Source organism: Canis aureus, chromosome 7 (assembly GCF_053574225.1).
Source record: "Canis aureus isolate CA01 chromosome 7, VMU_Caureus_v.1.0, whole genome shotgun sequence".
Taxonomy (NCBI): domain Eukaryota; kingdom Metazoa; phylum Chordata; class Mammalia; order Carnivora; family Canidae; genus Canis; species Canis aureus.
Window position 1 is genome coordinate 51,079,474 of NC_135617.1, and position 25,124 is coordinate 51,104,597.

The 25,124-nt window shown below is 36.9% G+C and overlaps 1 protein-coding gene across 16 annotated transcripts in view; it reads right to left on the reverse strand.

The window, feature by feature from the left end:
• Positions 1-23,904, reverse strand: part of MLIP (muscular LMNA interacting protein) — a 256,011-nt gene extending 232,107 nt beyond the window's left edge. For 2 of the 16 annotated variants that reach the window (XM_077903602.1, XM_077903603.1), the window contains exons 1-2: positions 15,057-16,372; positions 14,898-14,967 (exon numbers count right to left, since the gene is read on the reverse strand). In XM_077903602.1, the coding sequence (XP_077759728.1) occupies positions 14,898-14,967; positions 15,057-15,148 (162 nt within the window). In that variant the 5' untranslated portion in view covers positions 15,149-16,372. Of the gene's footprint in view, positions 1-13,141; positions 13,284-14,897; positions 14,968-15,056; positions 16,380-20,051; positions 20,148-20,879; positions 20,983-22,348; positions 22,497-23,053; positions 23,217-23,758 lie in introns of those variants that run through there. The other 14 variants (XM_077903598.1, XM_077903597.1, XM_077903611.1 and 11 more) reach the window with 14 other exon arrangements.
• Positions 23,905-25,124: the final 1,220 nt, after the last annotated feature.

The window sequence follows — 25,124 nt, forward strand, 5'->3', positions numbered from 1 at the left end:
TAGATATTTGGTTTTCAAGTTTGGCGTTGCATTAAAAATTCAATTAAAAATGCTTTGTAAGAATAATATCTTAAAATATTTAGAATACTGGATTGAAACACCAATAGCTATCTCATTATTAATGATAAAATGTCAACAAAAAAAAGTAATCGGAAAAATGTCAGCATGCTTACTGCCTTTAGAACGACAATAAACTCATTCCTTCCTACAATTATTGTTAAGTATCAACCTAAAATTTTACCTGGGGAATTTAAATACATGGGGAAGCAAAATATAATCCCCTTTATATCTCAAGTATTATAAAAACAAACCAAAACCAAATGCACTAAAATTCCCGATATCTAGAAGTACTCCACTCTAGCTCGCCCATACTCTTCTGCTGTTATTGCAGAGTATGATTGAGGAGAACCTACCTCTCAGAACTGGAATTTCGTAGAATAAGAAAAAGAGTCTAAGAAAAATAAAAACTCATCAAAAATAAACACAAAAATCCTCAAAGGGTAATGCAGATTCTATTTATTTCCTAAGTATCTTATTAATCATAACTGCCAATGGTAAAGAATTTTAGAAAATTCCTCATACTAAATAAACGCCATTTTTTTGGTAGCACTTAATTTTCATAAGAGAATTGTATGTATATCCTGTTCTTAGGGCTAAAATTAGGTCAAGTTAATCATTAAATATGGTGTTTAAAAATAGTATCTCTATGACTGTACTTCAACACACTGAGAAATTTCCACAACCTCCATGAATTAGTGCTTTGGCTAACATATGGAGTCTGCCATTTTCTTCCTATCACATTCTGGCTGTCACAATGTGGCAGTGCTATTACCAATGCCCAAATCTGCAATTCTGCCCCCAATGTCATGGTCACCTGGCTATGTCCACACCAAGGTCCTGGGCTCTGAGTGGAGGGTGCTGATGTCTCTGCCTAACTGCCAATATCAAACATACTGGTATTTAGTGTTCTTCACATTGCACAGAGATTTCATGGAAGACAATACTTTCCATTCCTACTCACAAGTAAAACTGATAAGGTTAAAAGTTCACTGAAGTGATTGACTTGATTGATCAGTTTGGAATCCCTGTCACTTATCAAATCAGATAAAGTGCATGATACATGCACTCACAGAGACTTGTAAAAGCCATGACTATGCAGTTCATCCATGACTACCATTTCCCATGTATCAGACACAGCCTTAGGTGCCAGGAAAATAATGCTCTTGACCTAGAGGAGTTTGCAGTCTGCTGGTAGTGCTGTTAAAGCAAAAGGATGAAAGCACTCAAGGTTTCTATAAATCTCCTCTCAAATGAAGAAGACTTACCTTGAATTTTCTGATACAATCTCATCAATTCAGCAGAGTCATAAATATGCGTGTTTATTATGAAAAAAATCACTGAGCTATTCAAAATTTCAGTAAAACTGAAAAATACAATTCAGCCCCTGATACTGTTGCCTTTATTGGATGATTAAGATTCTACGGTTCAGCTCAAAGAGATGTACTGCAGAAACATATTTACCGATTGCATGTTAGCGGTCTGCCAATAGGGAGGGTCCATAAAAGAATCATTGATAATATCTGTATCTTTGTTGAAAAAAAGGTGATATATATTCCACTACCCTCCTCTCCTTAAATTTCTTCGTATTTTATAGTAGATTAGTATTTAATTCCCCTACTATATCCATTATTCTTACTTTTGTAAATCCTGTTGTAATAAACATCATTATAACTAAATATTTGTATATTTCTTTATTTCAAACAGATTCCAAGAGTAAAATTGTCTGGCCAGTGTGTATGTAAATATTTAACACAGTAGTATTATGTTCTAGAAAAGTGGTACCAATTTACAGTGTTACTTGTAGTATATGAAACTGTATGCTTTATAGAAAAATTCTTAGGTAAAAAAAAAAAAATAATTAACTGTTGGAAGTGTTGCTTTCTTGGGAAAATATCTTATGTGCAGGGAAGAAAAAATGCCAGATGAAGGTAAGAGACATAAATCATGATATCCTGACAAAACAGTTTCTTGATTTAAAACTTTTCTGAATCAGACAGTGTCATCAACCATATTTATGTTCTTCTTTTGAATATTTTACACACATGCTCCAGTACCACAATGCCTTCCTTAACTCTCCTTCTACTTACGTATATTCTTCCCCTCCTATAAATATCCTGCTTTGGTAAGCTTAGCTGTTACTGGTATAATTTTGTTAACTATATGAGCCACATAATAGGTCTGGTCCTAATTATTTACACCTCACAATGTAGCCATTTATTCCTATATGTATATAGTACTTGAATGCGTGTAACATAATTATTCTCCCCGGAGACTGGGCCATAATGTTTTTCAGAAATAGGCACCATGTTTTAAGACTCGTTTTTGAATCTTTGTGAGTCTTCACAGGACTGACATAAAATTAAAACTTAAATGTTAAGGGCACTTAGGTGGCTCAGTCAGTTAAGTGTCTGCCTTTGGCTCAGGTCATGATCTCAGGGTCCTGGGATTGAGTCCCACATTGAGATTTCTGCTCAGAAGGGAGTCTGTTTCTCCCTCTGCCGCTTCCCCCTGTTTATGCTCACTTGCTCTGGCTCTCTTTCTCTCTCTCATTTTATTTAACAAAATCCTAAAAAGAAAAAAAAATTAAAGGTTGGTTGATGGCACTGTTCCTAAAGGGAAAGCAAACTTGGCCTTTGGCCTAGCAGTCAAGTTTGAAATGACACATAGTCTGGCTGAAGAGACAAACAGCCTTGAGTTTCCCCAGACACAAGAAGTTAACTTGTACACCACTATGATTCTCATATCTCTAATGACTACTAGTTTCCAAGGGCTTCTTGATGCACCATGCTTTTCAAATAGTTCCTCACTTTTTGTACTTATAAAAGCCCAGGGAGGTAAGTCACATCTCATTTTACAGATGAGGAAACTATAGGTCATATAGGTTGAACACACAAAAGCCCAGATTTGAACCCTCACTCTATTTAATCACCAAAATCACTGTCACAAAAAAGAAGGGTAAAAACTAAACCCTTCTTTATTGTCAACATTTAATCTTTTAGAAATGGTATCAAATATTTTTTTTAGTTAGGTGCTCAGAATATCGTTTGGCATGCCATTTAACTTAGCCTCTGCAACAGTTCCACATCGAGCCATTTAGCTGTCAATGAAGAAGAATAAAGATGTTCCATGACACTCAACACCTGCTGAAAGCACAAAGCTTTGAGGATGAGCTTTAAAAATAAATCAAGGGGCTTCTGGTTCAAGATGGCTGATGGAATACAGAAGTTTCTCTCACATCCTTTTCTTGACCCCATTACAATGAAAGTAAAAGAATTGAAAAGAATAAACCCACGACAATGAGAGATTTGGAAGGGGAGAGCAGTCAGCATGAAAAAGTATATTGTAAATTTCTGGAAGATGAAAAGGAGATGAAGGTGTATGGCTATGCTCCAAAGCGGAGCTGCAGTCAAGAAGGAATGCTAATAAATATCTTTGCAAACCCTGAGGGTGCTCCAGACTCAACGCAGGCAAATTCTACAAAGGTCTTGATGGTAATTGGGTTGCAAAGAAGAGAATTCGTTGCAAATCTCTAAGACCAACTCCCTCATCTCCTTCCATATCCCATATGAAGAGGTCCAGGCAGCTAGGAGGTCAGGAGGCTGTAAGCAGAGAGCTCCCAGGATGGATGGATGGATGGATGGATGGATGGATGGATGGATAGATGGATGGATAAGCAGAAGCAGATAAAACAACAAACATACAGGAATCTCCAGATTGAAAGCTGAGCTCAACGGGAAAAAAAAACAAAAAACAAAATAGGAACAAAAATATTATATTTCCCATGTTTCCTTCACACATTCTAAAAGAACTCCCCACTGTCTGTGATAAGCTTATTAATTCATGCTGACATTTTCCTCCTTCAGGCTCCCACTATGGCATGATATCCCAGAGAAATTATTACAGGTTTAGGAAAGCAATCTTCTGGGCTCTCTCATCTGCTCCCAAAATGAATGTCATCAAAGTCAGTGTTTAAAAGCATGAGGTGGTCTCTGAATTGCTATATTCTGACATCCACAAGGGCAGGAGGCCTATTTTGAAGAACAAACTTGGGGTGACGTCTTCCCCAGAAGCTACATACGCAAGGAAACGCCCATTAACTGAGAAGAGAATTGATGAAAGTACCCTTGAGAAATTTTTAGGTTACAAATGGAAGAGAAAACCGGCAATTAAACCACAGACATCTTCTCACCATTTAAAAAAAAAAAAAAAAAATCACCTCCTTATTTTTATGAAGATCGTGTAGCAAAATAAAGCCCATGACTCTGTAATGTAATTACATCACTAATACAACAGTCTATTTGTCATTCCCTGAGGGGAGCCGGAGTTGGAGCAGAACAACTAGATATGTAAGTAATTGTAATTCCCACAAGGAGAACCCAGAAAATATTTCGCCGCACGTACAGTGTGTTATGAATGTCAGTGTGAAAGCACAGTTCGCCTAAAGCCTGCAATCCATCTCCCTTCAGTTATTCACCAACACCCAGAGCTGTATCAAAAGATCCATTCAAACAGTGCATCCCAGACTTACATTATCAGCAGACACTGCTTTAATTAGCAGTGGTTTTCAAAGGACTGGATGGCTTCAAGAACTTCATTTGAACCAGAAAGTAGAAATCTGGATCCTTATCAGTTTCACTTTACTCTTCCCTCCCGTCCCTGAGTGCTAACAGACACAGCCCTCATCTTTCTTGAAGGAAAAAAGAAAAATGGAAATGGTAGCTAGGACTCTGCCATTCGGGTGCAGTCCACTTTTTCCTCAACCTTCAGCGATGCAAAGGGACTAAAATTAGAATTGCACAGGGACCGAGATATCTGTGTCAGGCACGGGGAGTGGTAAGAACTACAAAGGGGGATGAGAAAGAGCTTAAGAAATCACCTTAAAAATAACACTTAAAATGCAGACCTTCTGCATCCTAAATTTTTATTCCTGATGCAAACTCAGCATCTACTTTATTTTCTGTAGTGTTATGAAAGAATAGAATGCTTGATTTTGGCAATATTTTGACATTAATATTAAGGCACTTATATATTATTTTCTTTATCTAGTCTGTAATGTTCACCCATGATTCCATTATTAAATCTTTGTGACTTCTCAGTGAAAACATAAAAAAAAAAAGTGCAATTCAATTCATGAGTACTGAGCTGTGAAATTTTATACTAAAAGAAATCTAATAATCTAGTAATAAGGACTTTGACTTTACACTTGGTCAGTGGTGACACAAAAAATAGAATCTATTTCAGTTTCTAATGTTTGTATAAGTAGGCATTGTTTGGTATGGAAAGGATTTAATAACCACACAGCCCAAAGACACTTTTTACAGACTTCTCAAATGCTAGCGAGCACAGCAATCCTTGCAACTCCAAACCAACCTCTCAGCCTGTAAAGAAGGAGACCAAAGATTACGTGATTTGTCTAAGGTCACACAAACAGAACCTTAACACCAAAATGGTCTCCTAGACTCAGATACAACATGCTTTTTACCACACTCCACAGCACTTAAAAAGAGACGGAAGACCTATTCCTAGGAATCAGAAGAACGCACACACACCCAAAGGCACAGGTTCTTTATTTTGGTTTTCGTAGATGTTAAAATGGCACTCAGAACACTTGCGTGCACACCTACGCTAACTCATCATTTTTGTTGTCTTACCTCATTCTGCAATTATGCCCATTAAGATTTCAATTCCTATCGCTTAGTAATATTCTATAGGTCTCAATCATCCATGGCATCTTATCTCCTCCCTCCCCTTTTTTTTAAATTTTTATTTATTTATGATAGTCACAGAGAGAGAGAGAGAGAGAGAGAGGCAGAGACATAGGCAGAGGGAGAAGCAGAGGGAGAAGCAGGCTCCATGCACCGGGAGCCCGACGTGAGATTCGATCCTGGATCTCCAGGATCGCTCCCTGGGCCAAAGGCAGGCGAAGCAGGCTCCATGCACCGGGAGCCCGACGTGGGATTCCATGCCGGGTCTCCAGGATCGCGCCCTGGGCCAAAGGCAGGAGCCAAAACGCTGCGCCACCCAGGGATCCCCCTCCTTTTTTTTTTTTAATTTCAAGGTACAGATTCTTCAAGTATTTAAAAATTGTTACTGGCTCTATTAAAAGGAGGCAAGAGAGAAGTTAAAGTGGAATTATTTCTTATGCAAAAGAGACTTAAGAGCAATTATTTAGTTTTTCACTTTGATCTGCCAAATGATTACATTTCATGGTTATTCTTTGCAACTATACTTCACCTGGGGTAAAACCAGAATCTTCTTATTACTCATAATGCTGGAGGGATGGGTCAGTTCTCTGAAGAACATTATCTTAACCAGTGAACTCTACAATACCTGGTGTTGACTGATCAATCCTACAACCCCTTTATTGATTTCTCAGAGAGTTCTTATCTCCCTAAGAAATGGGACTAAATTAATCTTACTAAAAATTCAGAACTGACACTGAGTTCAGAAATTCACAGAATCCTAATTTGGAATGTCCTGCATTTGCCTTTCAGTTGAAGGATACTTACTGAGGCACTTACCATAAAATATTTTTATTATTGCCCATCTGGGATTTTTTTTGAAAATAACTATTTCCCCAGAGTATTTTGGATGTCAACTTATTACAGAACTCTAGCCCTCTCTGGATAAAAGGGATTAATACATTCAAAATTTACTAGTGATGAATGGGCCATCCTGAGAGAGTTATCAAATAGACACACAGAATGCACCATATGTACCACAAACATGTTAAGAAGACCAGCAGCCTTCTTTTTTTTGTTTGTTTTTGTTTTTGCTTTTAAGATTTTTATTTATTTTTTATTTGCAAGAAACAGAGAGAGAGAGAGCACAGCAGAGACATAGGCAGAAGAAGAAACAGGCTCCATGCAAGGAGCCTGACATGGGACTTGATCCTGGTACTCCAGGATCACACCCTGGACCAAAGGTAAGTGCTCAACCGCTGATCCACCCAGGCTTCCTTGACCAGCAGCCTTCTTAAAGATGCCCAAATGCCTACCATTCTGCATGATGATGTCACACATAAAAACAAACATGAGGCAGCATCATAGAGGAATTAAAGTCTGGGGACAAATTAACTCACATCCTCTACCATCAAAATGATCCTTCCCACAAAATGGACACCCAAGGCAATTTTATTAGTAAAATCCAGAATATAGCAGAAGTCATTGATCCACTCTCACAAATGGCAGAGAAATATAAGGAGTTTTCTAAAATAAAAATTCAAATGCCAAAGGAAAGGAGATGTCATCGTTCATTTGTTTGTTTTCATATTTCCTTCCTTGGTCATTACCAAAATTAGTATAAAAGGATCCAGGGCAATCAATTATGATAAAGATACATAGATCCAGTGCCTGACCACCAGAGATTTATGAACTTAAATTTACCATTTATTTTATTATATGATGTTGTCTTATTAGGAATTATGTATGGATCAGAATCAACATTCAAGGCATACTGAAAATCATCTCTAGATAACACATCAGAAGCATCAGCAGTCCAAACTTTTTTTCAAGTATGTCAGTATCTACTGTGTACCTGTTACCAATGACGATAGTTAGGCACAATTAGAAAAACAGATTATTTAGTTGTTGATTCAAAACCTTGGGAGCTTCCCAGGTGAAATTTGATATTGCTCCCCACACATGGAGGGCTGGGAGAGACCAAATAGGTAGACCACTCTAGATTGGTAGGTGGTGGGTTTAATAAGCAAGGAACTTACTAATAAGCTTATCTTAGGTGTCACAAGATGAGTAGATCTCCACACCCAACAGCCAGAATCTTAAAAGTCTATATAGAGGCCTTAACTGGATTCAGACACTATGCCATTCAGATGGTCTCAACAACACCTTATTCTCTCTCTCAAGGCAACTTCTTTGAAAACAGCTCCCGCAGGCATATTAGGCAGAATGTATATTCCAAGGAAAGAGTGGCTGGAGGCAGAAGGTCCTCCAACTACTGGAATTCAGCTCATCATGGGTCAACCAGCAGTCGTGTCCTTTCAGTGACCTCCAACAGTCAATATTATGACAGAATGTAATATGTTACAATGTAAAATACTTTACAATTGTTCCATTGTTAAGACATTTCTGATGAATAATTATAGACTTGCTCTCTCAAGTTTAGGTGAGAAAAAAGAATCAGGGATGTTTATCTTTTCTACACTTAAGATTTACCATTATTACCTCATAACCTATGAAAAATTATAAAATACAATAATAGCCTTGGCCAAGGCTTTCTCTATCATGTATGCTTCCACTATAGTCCATAGGACCCTGTCTTGTTCAAAAGTCATTCAGAAATGTCCACTGATTTGAAAGGCTCTTTCTGCTTTTTTCTGAGGACATTTCTACCTAACAGATGCTAGATTACATCGGCAAAAGTGCTCTCCCCAACAAAAGTCAGACTTGTTATCAGATAATAACATTGGGAACTATAACCAATGTTAGTCCCATGTTTTTTTTTTGTTTGCTAACAAGTTTCTTCTTAGAAAATAATTAATTTTATTTGTATTAATGAAGCTATGAATAACTAATTGAACCTTATTTTAAAAGTGTGCTTCACTGAATCATCACAGAATTCTAAAATGCCTAGTTTTCTGCATTTGTGTATTTTAACTACATTTTTCTTCAATTTTCTCTTTCACTCTATCAAAAAGAATTGGTACAATCTCTTTTTTCTGAAACCGAGAATAATGTTTTTTGCGAGATTATAGGTAAATTTGCAAATCATTGGATAAAATTGTCACCCAAAATTCAAAACAAGTTGAAAAATTTTAAACATAAAGAGTAAAATTTCAGTTATCTAATATTTAAGCTTTCATCTCCTTGTATGAAATAGATCCTGTTAAAAATCTGTCAAAGGACATAATTTCTCAATCTCAGAAATTTCTCTTACTCAAAAAAGCAATATTTATGACATTCAGAAATTGACTATGTTAGTTTGCTTCTACCAAGCTTCAATATAAAGTGAATTGGAAGATTTACCCTTCTCATTATTACTACTGTTGTGATATTTATTGAACATTTATTACTTGAGAAGATAGAATTGTCTCTTGAGACATATTATTTTAATGTAATAGAAGTTACTAGATTTATGCATAAAATCTGTTTTTATCATCTCTTAAAGAAAGAAAATATTATTATCTCAATATCCTGAGGTGCATGACCATTTTTACTATGCTAATACATGAATTTTTCCTTTTCATTAAGAAATTTTAGTTGAAGATAAACATAAGTGAAATTCTTTGTTGATGTATTTAATAATCTAAAGGAAAAGATTTTGGAAAATAGTGGGGATGTCCTGCCTTAATTTTACTTAGCTATTAAAACATACTAAATAGAAATATACTTACTTTCAACATTATTCCAGAAATAACTTCATGTTACAGAGATAAGTGTTACCCAGGTTAAATTTATTATTCTGTGTATCATTATTCTGAAAATGAACCTCATAAATAAAATCAGACAAGTAACATACTGACACACCACTTCCTAAAATGAATTCCAGAGAACACTAGCTAGAATATTCACTATCATTGTGTGCACACATCTAAATGCATTACATTGGTAGAGAGTACAAGAAATACAAGATTAACCTCCAAAATGTCTTATGGCCTTCACTGTGTTTAAATACAATATGAGTCTCCAAAAGAAATAAGGCTGTGTAGTTCATTCTGTACATAGTGTTTCATGAATACTATTGAGCATAGATCAGAACCTATTTTCATGGAGCAGTTTAGAAAATCAGAATTCTAAGGAATGTACTTTGGGGAACACATGATACAATGGTTACTCAAGTCTCAAGAAAAAGAAAAGATCCATTCAGCTCCAACACGGTTTATTGTGGAACCAAACAGAACTGTATTGTTACAAAATAGTTTCCTTTCTCCCTGCAACCCCACAAAATCACCTTTAGTGTAATCTGACTTTGCAGGATCAGAGAGGACTAAAATATCCAGCATGGCTCAATATGTTGGTTTTTCAAGGGATGAGAATGTCCTTTTCAATCCATGCTAATTGAGTTTTCTTTTTCATGTTTAAGAAATTGGGAAAATATCAACCAATTGGTGAAAAATTTAGATGGGATTGATAAATTTAGGACATTTTGAAGGATTTGAGTATAATATTTCTTATCTGTTACCTACTGATGCAACTTTAATTGTCAAGCTCCCAGGAATCTTTATTTTAATCTCCAAAGAGCAACAAATTCAGAGGGGGAAAAAAGTAGATAGCTAATGGTAGCAGTTCTCTTACCCCTATTAAGTGTACATATTAGATATATAGTAACCCTACTGAGGCATCCAAATTAGCAAGGAAGAAGTCATACTTTGCAGACAACATGGTAGTCTATGTAGAAAACCCAAAAGACTCCACCTGAAAGTTGCTAGAATTGATAAAGGAATTCAGCAAAATTGCAGGATATAAAATCAACGCACAGAAGTCTGTTGCATTTCTACACACCAAAAATGAAGCAGCAGAAAGAGAAATCAAGGAATCGATCCCATTTACAATTGCATAAAAACCTAAAAAACCTTGGAATAAACCTAACCAAGGAAGTTTATTAACTACAGAACACTTATGAAAAAAATTGAAGATCACACAAAGAAATGGAAAAGCATTCCATGCTCATGGACTAGAAAAACAAACATTGTTAAAATGTCTATACTTAAAAAAAAAAAAAAAAGTCTATACTTCCCAAAGAAATCTACACAATGCAATCCCTATCAAAATACCACCAGCACTTTTCACACAGGTAGGACAAACTATCCTAAAATTCATAAGGAACCAGAAAAGACTCCAAACAGCCAAAGCAACCCTGAAAAAGATAAGCAAAGCTGGAGGCATCACAATTCTGGACTTCAAGCTCTATTACAAAGCTGGAATCATCAAAACAGTGTGGTACTGGCACAAAAACAGACACATAGATCAGTGGAAAAGAACAGAGAATCCTGAAATGGACCCTCAACTCTATGGTTAACTAATCTTTGACAAAGCAGGAAGGAATATCCGACTGGAAAAAGACAGTCTCTTTAACAAATAATGCTGGGAAAATTGGACAGCCACATGCAGAAGAATGAAACTGGACCACTCTCTTACACCATACCCAAAGATAAGTTCAACTTGGATGAAAGGCCTAAATGTGAGATAGGAACCCATCAAAATCCTAGAGGAGAACACAAGCAGCAACCTCTTTGACCTAAGCCACAGCAACTTCTTACTAGACACAATACTGGAGGCAAGGGAAACAAAAGCAAAAATGCAATATTGGGATTTTGTCAAGATAAAAAGCTTCTGCACAGTGAAGGAAACAATCAATAAAACTAGAAGGCAACCTACAGAATGGAAGAAGATATTTGCAAACAGCAAACCTGATAAAGGGTTAGTATCCAAAATCCATAAAGAACTTATCAAACTCAACACCCAAAAAACAAATAATCCAGCTAAGAAATGGGCAGAAGACATGAACATTTCTCAGAAGGAGACATACAAAATAGCTAACAGACACATGAAAAGATACTCAACATCACTCATCATCAGGTAAATACAAATCAAAACTACTATGAGATACCACCTCACACCTGTCAGAATGGCTAAAATTAACAACACAGGAAAAAACAGGTGTTGGCAAGGATACAGAGAAAGGGAAACCCTCCTGCACTGTTGGTGGGAATGCAAACTGGTGCAAGTCTGGAAAACAGTATGGAAGGTCTTCAGAAAGTTAAAAATATAACTTCCTACCACCCAGCATTTGTACTACTAGGTATTTTATACAAAGACTGCAAGAAGAGTGATTCAAAGGTGCACACTCACCCCAATGTTTATAGCAGCAATGTCTACAGTAACCAAAACATGGAAAGAACCCAAATATCTATCAACTGAGGAATGGATAAGAAGATGTGGTATATATACACAATGAAATATTAGCCACCAAAAAAGAATGAAATCTTATTATTTGCAACAACGTGTCTAGAAGTAGAGTATATTATGCTAAGCAAAATATGTCAATCAGAAAAAGACAAATACCGTATGATTTCACTCATAGCTGGAATTTAAGAAACAAAACAGATGAACACAGGGGAAGAGAAGTAAAAATAAAATAAGACAAAAGCAGAGAGGGAGGCAAACTATAGAGACACTTAACTATAAGGAGCAAACTGAGGGTTGCTGGAGGGAGTGTTGGGGGTATGGGGTAACTGGGTGATTGGCATTAAGGAGGTCACCTGATGTAATGAGCATTGGATGTTGTATGCAACTGATGAATCACTGAATTCTACCCCTGAAACTTATACTATATGTGAACTGACATGAATTTAAATAAAATCTTGAAGGAAAAAAAATCCTATTTACTTTTGTCTATTTCTTTGGATAGAATAAACTGACATTTTAAAAATCTGCAGACTGTTGATTTTCTTATTTGCTGTAGACCTCACCTTGGAATTTTTTTCAAATAAAGCCAATCACATAAATTTCTTAACTGTGTGATATATTCCATAACATTGTTCATAATAATCTTTATGAGCATACTTTTAATTTTAAAAAAGATATATATTATAATTCAGCAATATTATAATGTATACATATTTAAATATTTTAATAGAAAAGTATTTTCTCCTTTTAAAAACCATTTTTATAAACTTTATTATTTGTAATAAATTTAGTAATTTTCAGAACCTCATGAACTCTACAAAAATGTGTTTTAACTATTTACAGCAGCCTAGCCAGTCATACTATATTACATTGATAGTACTAAGGAACACAACACACATTGAAGTTTTTAGATGTTTATCCACATGAACAGCCAAAGTGTTAACCACAATAATTTCTACTATAAACATTCTAAGATATATATTTCCCAGCTCTCTTAGAGATGTCAAATATAAGTTGACCTTTTCTTGATAACAGTATTACCAGAATTCCTTTATCCGAAAGATATCTGAGTCACATCTATAGCTCTGTTTGCCTGTAGAGGCAATTGCCCACACCACTTAACTTTAATGTGTTCCTTCCCTCCCTGAGAACCTTCTCTTCTCAGTACAGATTAGATGTTTGTTCCTATAACTTCTGAACTGTCCCACATTTACCTCCACTCCTCTGAAACTTAATCGGAGATGAGCCCTGGATCTCTCCTCCAAAGTAATGATCATGAATTTTGTGACAGCTGCTTCCTCTGAGGAGAGGTTTTTGCTCGCTTCTAGAGTCACACCTGTGTTTAAGGTGAGTCCAGAATGCAGAATGTCTGACCCTCCAGGAAGTGAAATGTGTGTACATCAAATCACCCCAATTGATAAGAGACTACTTCCACTTCTGTTTACTTGCCCCATGTGCACTATATTTATTTGCAAAACTTCCCGTAAAAGATTGTCAGAGACCCGTGGATCAAATTTTATACTAATTTCATAGCAACTCTTTATTTATGTATTTATTTACTCTCTATCTAGTTCCATAATGGTTTTATAATCACTAAGCCTTTACAGTAAGCATATCCAAGTTTTCCTTTTATTTTGAAATGCATTTCGGATTTCTCTTTCTATATTAATAAACTTTGAGTGTACACTGTCCAAGTAAGTCAAGCCAAAAATAGTTGGAAAATAATGGGTGCAACCCAGGGAATCTTCAAACATTATAGTTTTTAATCTTCATGACATCCTTCAAATTAGTATTACTACTCCTCATCTTACAAGTGAATTAACTAAGACTCTGAAGGCTTAAACAAAATCCCATACTCGTAATCTGAAGTAGTGGAGTGAGCACTGTCACCCAGAACATTTTAACTCAAAACCCCTAGTTAGTTCTATAATAATGCATAGCTTTTCAAAATAGTCAAAAAACCAAAGAGTCCGTGGCCAATATATGTTTAGACAACCACCTAGAACAGAGATCCACAGCTAATATTCAAAATGATGATCTGAATTCTTTAAGAAAAAGTTACATTTAATTCAATATATTTCTTCAAGGCTTTGAAATTATAATACATTTCAGGATTTTTCATCTTTCAAGTTTCAGTACCATTAAGAGTACATAAATATTAAGAGTACATAAATCTGGGTATTTCAAACACCCAGAGCAATGCATTCTCATGATTTTAAGAAGTAACAAAGTTTATGTAGTTTTACTTTCAGCCACTTGTACTGTTGTTAAAATTAGCCATGCCCTGTTCTAACATTAACTCTGTAGCCACAGTACACTTACAAACATAACTAGCCTTCTAAACCCATAGGGTGAACCACGAGCAACACATTCTACCACTATACCAGTCTATGGTATATTTTACGTTGGTGCAAATATAGGTGACCACTACAGTGCATTGACATGTAATTCCTCAGCATCAAGGCAAATTTACTTTCAGAACTTTCATAGCAAAATAATAAAACCTTTCTGAAGAGTAAACTTTATCCTTATGCTAGATGTCCTTTAAATGATTTGATAAAACATTAAAATAGTCTATAATACTTAATATATTTTTCTTGACACATATTCCTAGTACCTCTGAAGGAAACTAGAATTTGCTAAGCTTTAGCTCAATAAATGGAATAATCTTTTGTTATTGAAGCAATAAACAAGGGCTCAAAATAAATGGATACTGATTTTAAAAATGGAGCCAAACGACATCATTTAAAATAAAATTCGTCCACATTCTAGTATTGAAATTTTATTAATAATTTTATTACACTGTGTTCAGCAAAGTCCATGGAACTCGTTAATTTTCAGGCTGCTAACCAGAAAAAAATATGGAAATACAAGCTAGTTAGTACAACTTTTCCAATCTGTGACAGCTGCTTTTTTTTACTATGTCAATTACATTACAAATCTGTGTACACTAAATCTCACACATCTTACCGTCAGTTTCTCCTCTAAATTCTTATTTAATAAGCTTCCTTTTTCATGCTTTTCAAATTCCATGTTGAAACTGAATGAGAGAGAGAAAGAAACAGAGGGAGAGAGAGAGAAACAGAAAAAGATTCAGATTCTGTCTAGAAAATGATTTGACGTGCTTACATGTTAGATATTGCAGGACATTCCAAGTTGTGAGAGCTCAGGACACTATCAGAAAGCCCTGGCGATAATTTCTGGTTAGCTAGTGTTTCCATTTATAGATGTTCAAACCCCATAAACAGAGCCCTGAAGAGAAGTCAGGCAGCTGGCCTTAGATAATGATAAATGTCACTAGATATAAAAGCAAACTCTTCAACAGGAGAATATTCCAACAGGTTAGGTGCCCTGAACCATGAAAGATGCATGTGACAAAAAGCCACCATCAAAGAATTCATTCATAGCCACTGGAGCAGAATAAAACATACTCTAGAATACAGACCTAATAAATCAGCTTACAAAGGACAAATGTAATGGTCATATAACCAATATGAATCAGCCAGCCCTGTTCCTCCAAATTCCAATTTGGGTCCTGGTAGTCCCAACAGTTATGTGTTGTTTTATAGCTCAGAAGTTTAAAAACTCACTTACAGGAAAAGAGCAAAGGATAACTAGTGAAAACCGTTAAGACACAACACATATATTCAAGGGGTAGTGGCAATTTTAACCCACAAAAAGTTGGCAAATGATATTTAGAAACACCATGAGATAAAAGTGGTATTTCCCTTCATTTAAAAAGCAAAAAAGATTTTGTTCTTCATTATCCTGGTTTTTCTACTGGGAACAAAGTCAGGACATAGAAGATGAGATTCATTTCTCCAAAAAAACAATGTTTTCAGAATTCTTTGAAAATTGTTACATGTCTTAAAGAAAATTAATTGTGTAACTTGGTGGTAATTAACCCTCCTCTATTTTTTTCAGCAAACCAGATATGTGGATAGAAATAAAGAGTAAATATGGCTTTCAGAGTGAGCCAAGACTGGTCTCTATGGTGGTCTAATCCCTTGGCCTGTATGAAACACTTTAACGCCAGTTTCTGACATTAACTCAAGTTTCCTTCACTTTTTAAGGAAACATTTTAAGAAATGTATTGTAAGGCTCCATCCTTTAGAGTAATGATAGCTGCTTCTCTGTCGCCAGGCAGAGCTGCTCCAGAGCTTATTCTGCACCATGACGGAAGGGCTGAGGATTTCATAAGTGAAATACTTAGTAAGAAGGAAACCCTGCTTCAGAACAATGAATTCAGGAACACTGTATCAGGCTCTTCGGCAAAAGGGACTTTCTTCTCTGGCTCACCTCTGCATTCCAGAAAAGGAATCATGCATGCTTGTTGCCCTAACAAGTTTGAAAATTGATGTCTTATAGGTTTACTAGCATGCAGGATTGGTACGTGTCAAAAGCAAGGCAATAGTTAACATTTTATGTAAATGGAATTTCCAAATCTCTCTAGGGGGTAAAAAAAAAAAAAAAAAAAAAAGCATGCTATGGCTGTAAAAGAAACTTGGTTATTGCTAGTTTAATGCCTGAAGGTGAAATTTAGAATCTAGTTAAGAAGCAGAGGAATGGTGGGATGCAAAGCTAGTTGGGGAAGAAGAAAAGAGTGATAATGAGAGATATGTGCCAGTGGTGTTCCTCCCACCAGGGATGAAAAGTTTAACTTCAGCAAATGTGTCCTGAGAAGCTAAAATGGTGAAGATTATTCTAGGCGCTGGCAGATTTTTTTCAAAATAATAGATAAAAATAATAAAATTAAAAGATACAATCTCTACATTTCTTCCCTCAACAAACTCACCATGTAGGCATGACTAGATCAAAATAGGATAATAATACTCTTACTTAGCTCACTTGAACAGCACTCACCTTGTGCCAGGAGCTCCTTTAAGGCTTTCCATATATTATCTCAATTAATTATCAGAACAACTCTAGATAGTAGAGACTATTATTTTCATCGATGTTATGGGCTAAATTGTGCCCCTCACCCCCCAAAATCATGTTGAAGTCCTAGCCTTTCAGAATAAGACTATAGTCAAAAATAGGATATTTCAAGAGATAACTAAGGTAAAATGAGGTTATTAGGGTAGAGTAACCCATATGACTGGTGTCCTTATTAGAAGAAAAGATTAGGGGGAAGCCTGGGTGGCTCAGCGGTTTAGCGCCACCTTCAGCGTAGGGTGTGATCCTGGAGACTTCCTGTATGGAGCCTGCTTCTCCCTCTGCCTGTGTCTCTGCCTCTCTCTCTCTGTATCTCTCATGAATAAATAAGTGAAATCTTAAAAAAAAAAAAAAAAAAGAAGAAGAAGAAGAAGAAAAGATTAGGACAAAAGCAAAAAAATTAGAGAAGGCCACTTGAAGACACAGAGAGAAGGCAGCCATCTACAAGCCAAGGAGAGAGACCTTCCAAAGAAACCAATGCTGCCAACACCTTGACCTTGGATGTTCAGCTTCTAGAGCTGGGAGGAAAGATATTTCTATTAAGTCATGAAGTCTATGGTATTTGTACCACAGTCTTAGCAAACGAATGCACCCATTTAAGAATTAAAAAAAAAAAAAAAAAAAAGAATAAGACAGTTACACAACTAACTGGGGGCACTCAAGTTCCCTAGCCCAAGCTCCTAAACACTGTGCACTTAGCACCTTGGAACAAGTTAAGTTCATCACAGGCATAACAGGGAGAGTGGGTAAACAGCACCAGCATTCTGTGGTAAATATTAGCTCCCCTATCCATTTACAGAGGTATGCTTAAAGATATTTTAACTATGTTTTAGGGACAAAGGCTTTTTTTTAGGTAAAAGTATGCCTGTGCCAAAGCTAGCACTTGTCCATTTACTGGTCAAAGACAGAGCCACACTGGTCTCCTCTCTGCATGTCTGTCATCACAAGTATTTTCCTCCCTCTGCCAGGAAGAGAGGCTCTCCTCAGAATCATGTGACTCCCTTCTCACTTCATCCAGACCTTCCCCGAGGATCCATCTAAAATAGCAAACCCTCTGTCATTCATTTGCTGTGTTCTTCGTAACTCTTATCACCGCTGGCATTATATTATTTCACGTGGTATTTTAAGTGAATCCTTATCTATTCATTTGAGGTTTGTCTCTTCTGCTAGAGTATCAGCACCAGAGGGTGCCTTATGCAACACTTTAGGCACTTAGAACATAGTAAGGACCAAATGAATAAGCTTATAAAGGAAAGAGGAAGGAGGGAGAGGAAGGAAAGGAAAAAAGCAAATGAGGAAAGAGAAAAAAAGGGGATAAGGGTGGGAGGGAAGGGAAATGTATCAAACAGATGTGACTTAAGACATGTAATACACTGTTATTCACATGACTTTGGGTAGAAAACAGGAATGAAATGCATTTATCCAACACAAATCATATTAGAGATGAACACAATATTGAGTGTTCACTTATCTACTCAAACAGCTAACTATTGGTGTAAAGGAGAAAACAGACTAAGCAGCAAGAATAATGGAACTCATTTGCAGATTCTATCACCTTCTAGTTGGGTCGCTTTGAGCAAATTAATTCTCAGAGTTTCAGTTCCCTTTCCCTTAAAATAAAAGGATAATACCAACCCCTTAATGTTATTATAAAAATTAAATGTGGTAATGTGTGCCAAGAACCTGACACAGTGTCTGGCATCAAGCAGGTTGTTGCTGAAAGTGTGTGCCATTTTTAACTTGGACTATGTGAGGTTTACCTAGAAAAAAGTTAGTTCAAATATAGTATCAAATTCTGGACAAATGTGGCACAAAAATTAACATAGAGAGTGGGAGAAAATATTTGTGAATCATGGATCTGATAAGGAACTTCTATCCAAAATGCATAAAGAACTTTTACAACTCAACAGTATAGAGTACAAACAGCCCAGTTTAAAAATGGCCAAAGAATTTTGAATAGAGATTTCTCCCAAAGACAAACAAATGGCCAACAAGCTTATGAAAAGATGTTGTGATTAACGGAATGCAAATCAAAGCCACAATGAGATAACACTTCACACCCACTAGGATGACTAAAATCAAATAACAGCACTGGCAACAAGTGGATAAACTGGAACCCTCCTACATGGCTGGTGGGACTATAAAGTGGAACAGCCACTTTAGGAAACAGTGTGGTAGGGTACTTGGGTGGCTCAGTAGGTTGAGCATCTGACTCTTGATTCCCGCTCAGGTCATGATCCCAGGTGCGAGATCCAGCCCCCGTAGGGCTCTGCGCTCAGCTGGGAGTCTGCTTCGGGATTCTCTCTCCCTCTGCACGCTCCTCACTCCAATTCACGCCCTCTCATGTGCTCTATCTCAGCTCTAAAATAAATAAATACATCTTTAAAAAAAAAAAAAGAAAGAAGAAAATAGTACGGCAGTTCCTCAACATTTTATATAGAGAGTTACATGATCTAGCAATTCCATTTCTAGGTATATACACAAAAGAAGTAAAAGCATGTATTCACACAAAAACTTTGTACACAAATGTTCATGATATAGCATTATTCATAACATCCAGAGAACAGAAACCACACAAATGTCTACCAACATGTGAAGGGTGAAGCAATGTGGAATATCATACAGTGGCATGTTATTGGTCAATAAAAAGGAGTGAAGCACTGATACCACATGAACCATCCAGAATAATTGGCAATTCCAGAGAACTGGAAAGATAATGGGTAGTTGCCAGGTGGTGAGAGGGAAGCAGAATGACGAATGACTGCTAACAGACATGGGGCTTCTTTTTGAGCTGGTGAAAATATTCGGAGTTAGATAGTCATGATGATGGCATAACTCCAAATATACTAAAAACCATTGAATTGTATGTATTCTTGAAAAGAATGCATTTTATGGTATGTGAATTTTATCTCAATAAAGCTATTATTGAAAAGAAAAGAAAAGAAAAGAAAAGAAAAGAAAGAAAAGAAAAGAAAAGAAAAGAAAAGAAAAGAAAAGAAAAGAAAAGAAAAGAAAAGAAAAGAAAAGATCTGTAATTCCTTTCTAACCTGGAAATTTGCGATTTCTTTCCCAGGAACATAATGTGAGTAACAGGTCACTCCAAACAGGAAATTAAAATCTACACCACCATAGGCCAGCAAGAATTCCATTAAAAAGTCGAACAAATGACCCTCAGCAAATGATATTTACTTCAAGAGACTAGCACCTCTTCCATTTCTTCGCATCCTCGTTCTGTGCCTCTTATAGAGGGTGAAATCTCAGCTACTCAGATTTGTGATGTGGTGCCTATATTCAAAAATGGGGAAAGGAGAGATTGCAGCTATTAAGATGACTTGTTCATCTACAGGGTGAGAAAGTTAAATATAGTTTGTTTGGTTCTTAATGGTGATTTCTCCACACCTGCCATTTAAAGAACTTTCATCTCCACAGCCACAGCACATATAGATGCTGTATTTCTGAAACCTCACAAGGTAGACAGACACCCCCAAGCATGAAAAACAAATGCTGTTTTCTTTTGAAAAAATAAACTGTAAAGCATGGTGTAGACAACTGAGAATCTTCCTCATTGTGTGCTCTAGGAATAAATACCTTTTATTAAGATAAGGTCCTCTTCTGAGACAATGGATGCCTTTTATACAGGTTTATCATTCCACATGGCACCTGCAGGCATGGGTAGGTCTTGTATGCTCTCCACAGATCAGAAGCCCATGTAAGCCCCACAACCAGGTACTGATAGACCAGTACACGCCTTCAGGTGCCATAGTATGTTCCCAAAACCACACTGGAAATGTGTACCCAAGAGCCAGATGCAAATCTAGCTTAGACCTAGCACTGAGAACTGATCTCACACAGCTAACTATTGACCGACTAGTATTGCTCCTAGTTGAAAATTTACACCCATGCCTCTAGAAAGCTCTGTTTGATGGTCAAATGAGATACACGGGTGGCAGTGGCAGTGAAAAACAAAATGCAGAGACTGGTCCCCCAGAATTTTCTGAGTCTTCTCAGAACCCCTACCTAAGTCTATTTATCAGGTTTGGTGATTGTAAACTCTCAAGCAGCAACTGCAGACTCTTCTGGAAAGTTCCTCTGACTCTTATCTTCTCATCTGTCTGTGCACCTGGAAGACACAAACAGAGGAAGACTTTAGTGTCCCACCATCCCCATATGTAAGCATCCCTTCCAGCTTCTGCAGGCCAGAGGTACAGGATGCTCAGGGTTATAGTATGTGCCTACAGTTGTGAAAAGATAGTGTCTACAGAGGAATTTTTTAAAGTTGAGTTTGTCACTATATAATAAACATTTTTGTAAGTTGAATCTGCCAAGTGGACACAATAGCAAACCCTAAAATATCAGTATACGATAATTACGATAATAACAGCTTAACAAATTTGTACCTTTGTAATTACCACTCTTCAGTGAAACATAAACCTTTTCTACTAGAATATGATTTTTCTACTTCTTCTGATCCTATTTGTGCCCTTATTTTGGTTCTGGGCCATATTTTTAAAATGTCTGTAGAAAAGATTTTTATTCAGTGTCTGAAAAGAGACATTTTCTTTATAAAATCATTTCTTGATGATAGAGCATCCTTTGGAGCACTAGAAAATAGTTCAATCAAATGAGAGCTGAGAACTTTGAAAAGTGGTAGGTTTTTTAATGTGTCCATCTGAAAAATGCAAATCTTTTACTAAAACTTATTGAAAAATAAAATGTGAGGTAAAAAAAATAATACAACACTGATGGTAATTTATAAATACAGTAATTCTGCTATAACACTAAATCCATACCTCAAGAGTCTATAACACACAAGCTGATTAAAACCACTTGGGGATCTAATTCCAGGATGTTCCATTTTCTTCACTATTTTATACTCAACATTTACAATTTTTGAGGGATTTAGGATACATTTTCTCTTGTTCATGGTGACATCCATGATGTGTGGGTTGAACAAGTTTTTGCTCTTGCATTTGGGAACACTCACTATATTTCCAGATCCTTTGAATAGTAGATATACTTCCTAGTAGTATCTGTCTCTCTGTCTCTCCGTGTCTCTCTCTCTCACACACACATACACACTCACTCTCTCACTCACACCATTGCTATTTCAGTCAAGACAATAGCCAACTTAAATTGATCAATATTTAAATTTCCTTCAGGAAAAAGGATTCAGAAATGGAAGGCTTTACTTCTTGAATATTAGAATTACAGTGTGTGTTTTTAACTTGAGAAACAAGTTCTGGATGGAAGTTTTCCTGTGTCTTTAGGGCTTAATCAAAGCAACCAGATGCAGCCCTGTGGCTCACTCCTCCCCTAAACCCAGCAGCTTAGCATTGTGGTTGTGTTGACATGACAAATCACTTTGCCCCCAAAGTAACAGCTCCATGCCCTCTGAAACAGCGTACCCAGGATGTACTTTCAGATTTATCAGTCGAAATTGAAACATGTTCCAAAGCAGTGTGCACTTATACAGAAAGAATGCTTACCTTTCAACTGACTTGGAAGCAGCGTGCAGAACGATAATCCAGCAGGGAGGTCACCGGCCACATTCCCAGAGCAGCTGACCCTGTCAGTCTTTGGAAAGTACTGTTTACTCTGTAACTAATGTTGGATACCAGGCACAAGATACAGAAGCTAAATTAAAAAAAAAAAAGTTAGGCATAAACCTCAGCCCCACAGGGACCATTTCACAAAAACAGTAGTTGCTAAGTTTCCCCAGATGATTTCTTTATAAGAATGTCTTGGCAGTAACAGGGATTTGGAGTCAAGTGTTGAAAAGTTTTGCTGTATATCCAACTATCTACTTTTTAGCGTACTGATGAAAATTCTTTAAGCTTCCCTATGGACATGAGTGGTAGGCGAGTTAACGGTTACTTAAAATGGAGTTTCTTTTCTATTTGTATTGATTGGATTTTTAAAATACAATGGAAAGTCCTCCTGAAACGAATTGCCAATTGCCCCAGGGAAGGAAAGTCAGAATTAAGTAGTAGTAGGTGCCCATACAGGACTGAACCAACTCCACAGTCAGAAAGGACAATTGCTCCGCTATCCAGCTGCCAGCAAATATCCACAGAGGGTAGATTGTTGGTTCACAAACTGGCCCCCATACGTGGAGAGCAAAGAGAGCCTGAGGGAGGAGGCAGGCTACTCCAGATCAGTAGGTGGAAGGCTTAATGAGGAAGGAGACTTACATACAGGCTTGTCTTGGGCATCCGCAGGACAAGTAGATCTCTACACCTGCGCACCAGGATCTTAAAAGCTTGTATAGAAGTCTTAACAGGATTCAGTCACATGTACTCTCCAGCTGATCTCCTCAACACATTCCTCTCTCAAGCTGTGCCCTTGAAATGGCTCCTACCAGGGGAACAATAGGCAGAACAAATATTTGAAGGACAGGAGAGATGATGAGAAGCCTCTGATTGCCCGGGTCCATAGCCCAAGGGTCAAGCAGAGGTCATGTCCTCTTGACAACCTCCTCCAACAGAGACCTCCACTGCACTTTCTTCATTTCCCACAAATTCTTTTCCCTAATTACTCTCAACAGAATGAGTCCGTGTTACCCCAATGACCAATAATTAATGTCCAGTGTTATCCAACTTCGGCTTCTGGTTGACTTAGAGGCTTTTTTAAAACCATGACCCAAGAAACTCAGTGTTTGAAAAACAAATTAGTACCCATTCATTTGATGTTCTGTAGAAAATATATCATCCCAGATTGGCTTTGTCATCCTACCCAAAATATCACCCCACCCTGAATCCTATAATGCATAATGTATTTTTAAGAAAAAGAAAAGATCACAATCACATATTCGCTATTTGAAATTATTCACAACACTACTCTCATTATTTCCACTCATTAAATTGATTTAGGTTGACAATCTCTAAGTGAATACTCACGTAAAACACAATGTTATTTTAAGGTATTATTTCATTCTTTTTCATGCAGTTCCGTAATTTGACAATTATTGGTTGAACACCGTATCTGTACCATTTTGCCGGTGCTGACAGCATTCAGGGGTTGAACCACAAAGTCTCCCATCAGGAGCTTAGTTGGGAATGAACAGAATCACATACAGCAGTGCACCAAAGCAGGCTGAATGTGGCAAGTGCTAAATTGAGAGTACAAATGACGTGCTTTGAAAGTGAAAGAAGAAGAGGACATTCTGGCTAGAGACACTGAAGATGATTTTACACAGATGTTGGATTTCAGCTGGACCTTCTTAGTCCTTTCTACTAAGAGTGGTCTTCGGACAGCAACATTGACCTCACGTGGGAGCTCATTAGAAATTCAAAATCCTGGACGCCAACTGAGACCTATTAAGTCAGAATCTACAGTTTAACAAGACCCACAGGTGATTCCTCTAGGCATAAAAGTTTGAGAAGCACTGATTTAACTACTTCTAGAATTGGTAGAATTATAGGAAGCAGAACATGTCAGGTGTAAACTAAAATAATGAAGGCCAGAATATGGACATGTGTTTGAGGAATGGCAGGTAGACATGGAGGATTTATGGAGTACACATGCACGATTTACATCTGATAAATTGCAGGAATAATAGGAAATACCATGGCTACTTACTATGAACCTGTGACTCTGTTAAGTGACTGACATGACACTACTTGTCTTAGGCCCTCAACGACCCCATGAAGGAGCTGTATCATTGTACAGAAAGGGAAGCTAAGCCAGGAGCTCAGCACCTTTGCGAGTCCACACACAGAAAGAGCAGGGCCAGGCTGACTCCTAAGCCAGAGCTCCCTGCCACCACCTGCTGTACACCTGGGGTTCTCCGGACTGGGCACATAGCCCTGTCTACTTTCTCCCTTAGAGAGCGACTCCAGAGGTCCAATCCCATGAGCAGAGTATCCAAGGCAGCCCAACCTCTCTCTCCCTCCTTTCTTCCTTCTTTTCTAAACTCTTGCACCTGACAAACAGAAGACTGACAAGATTGTTTGGGTGCCTAAGGCAATTCTTTTTTTCGTTAAAAGTTTGACTTTTAAAAATTTTATTACTGAACTCATATGACACTGTAGAGAACTTGAAAGTTATGAAAAAATACAAAAAGGTAATTTTTAATTCTCTGTAAAGCCACACTTCAAATATACCATGGTTAACATTAAGGTATATTTCTTTCCAAGTTTTTTCATATATTTATAATTTTAGTATATTTTTAGGATTATAATTTTTTATTGAAAAACACATTATGAGCAATGTGTATTTTTTACTGAATAACACATTATAAACAATGCATCCTGTCATCACTGC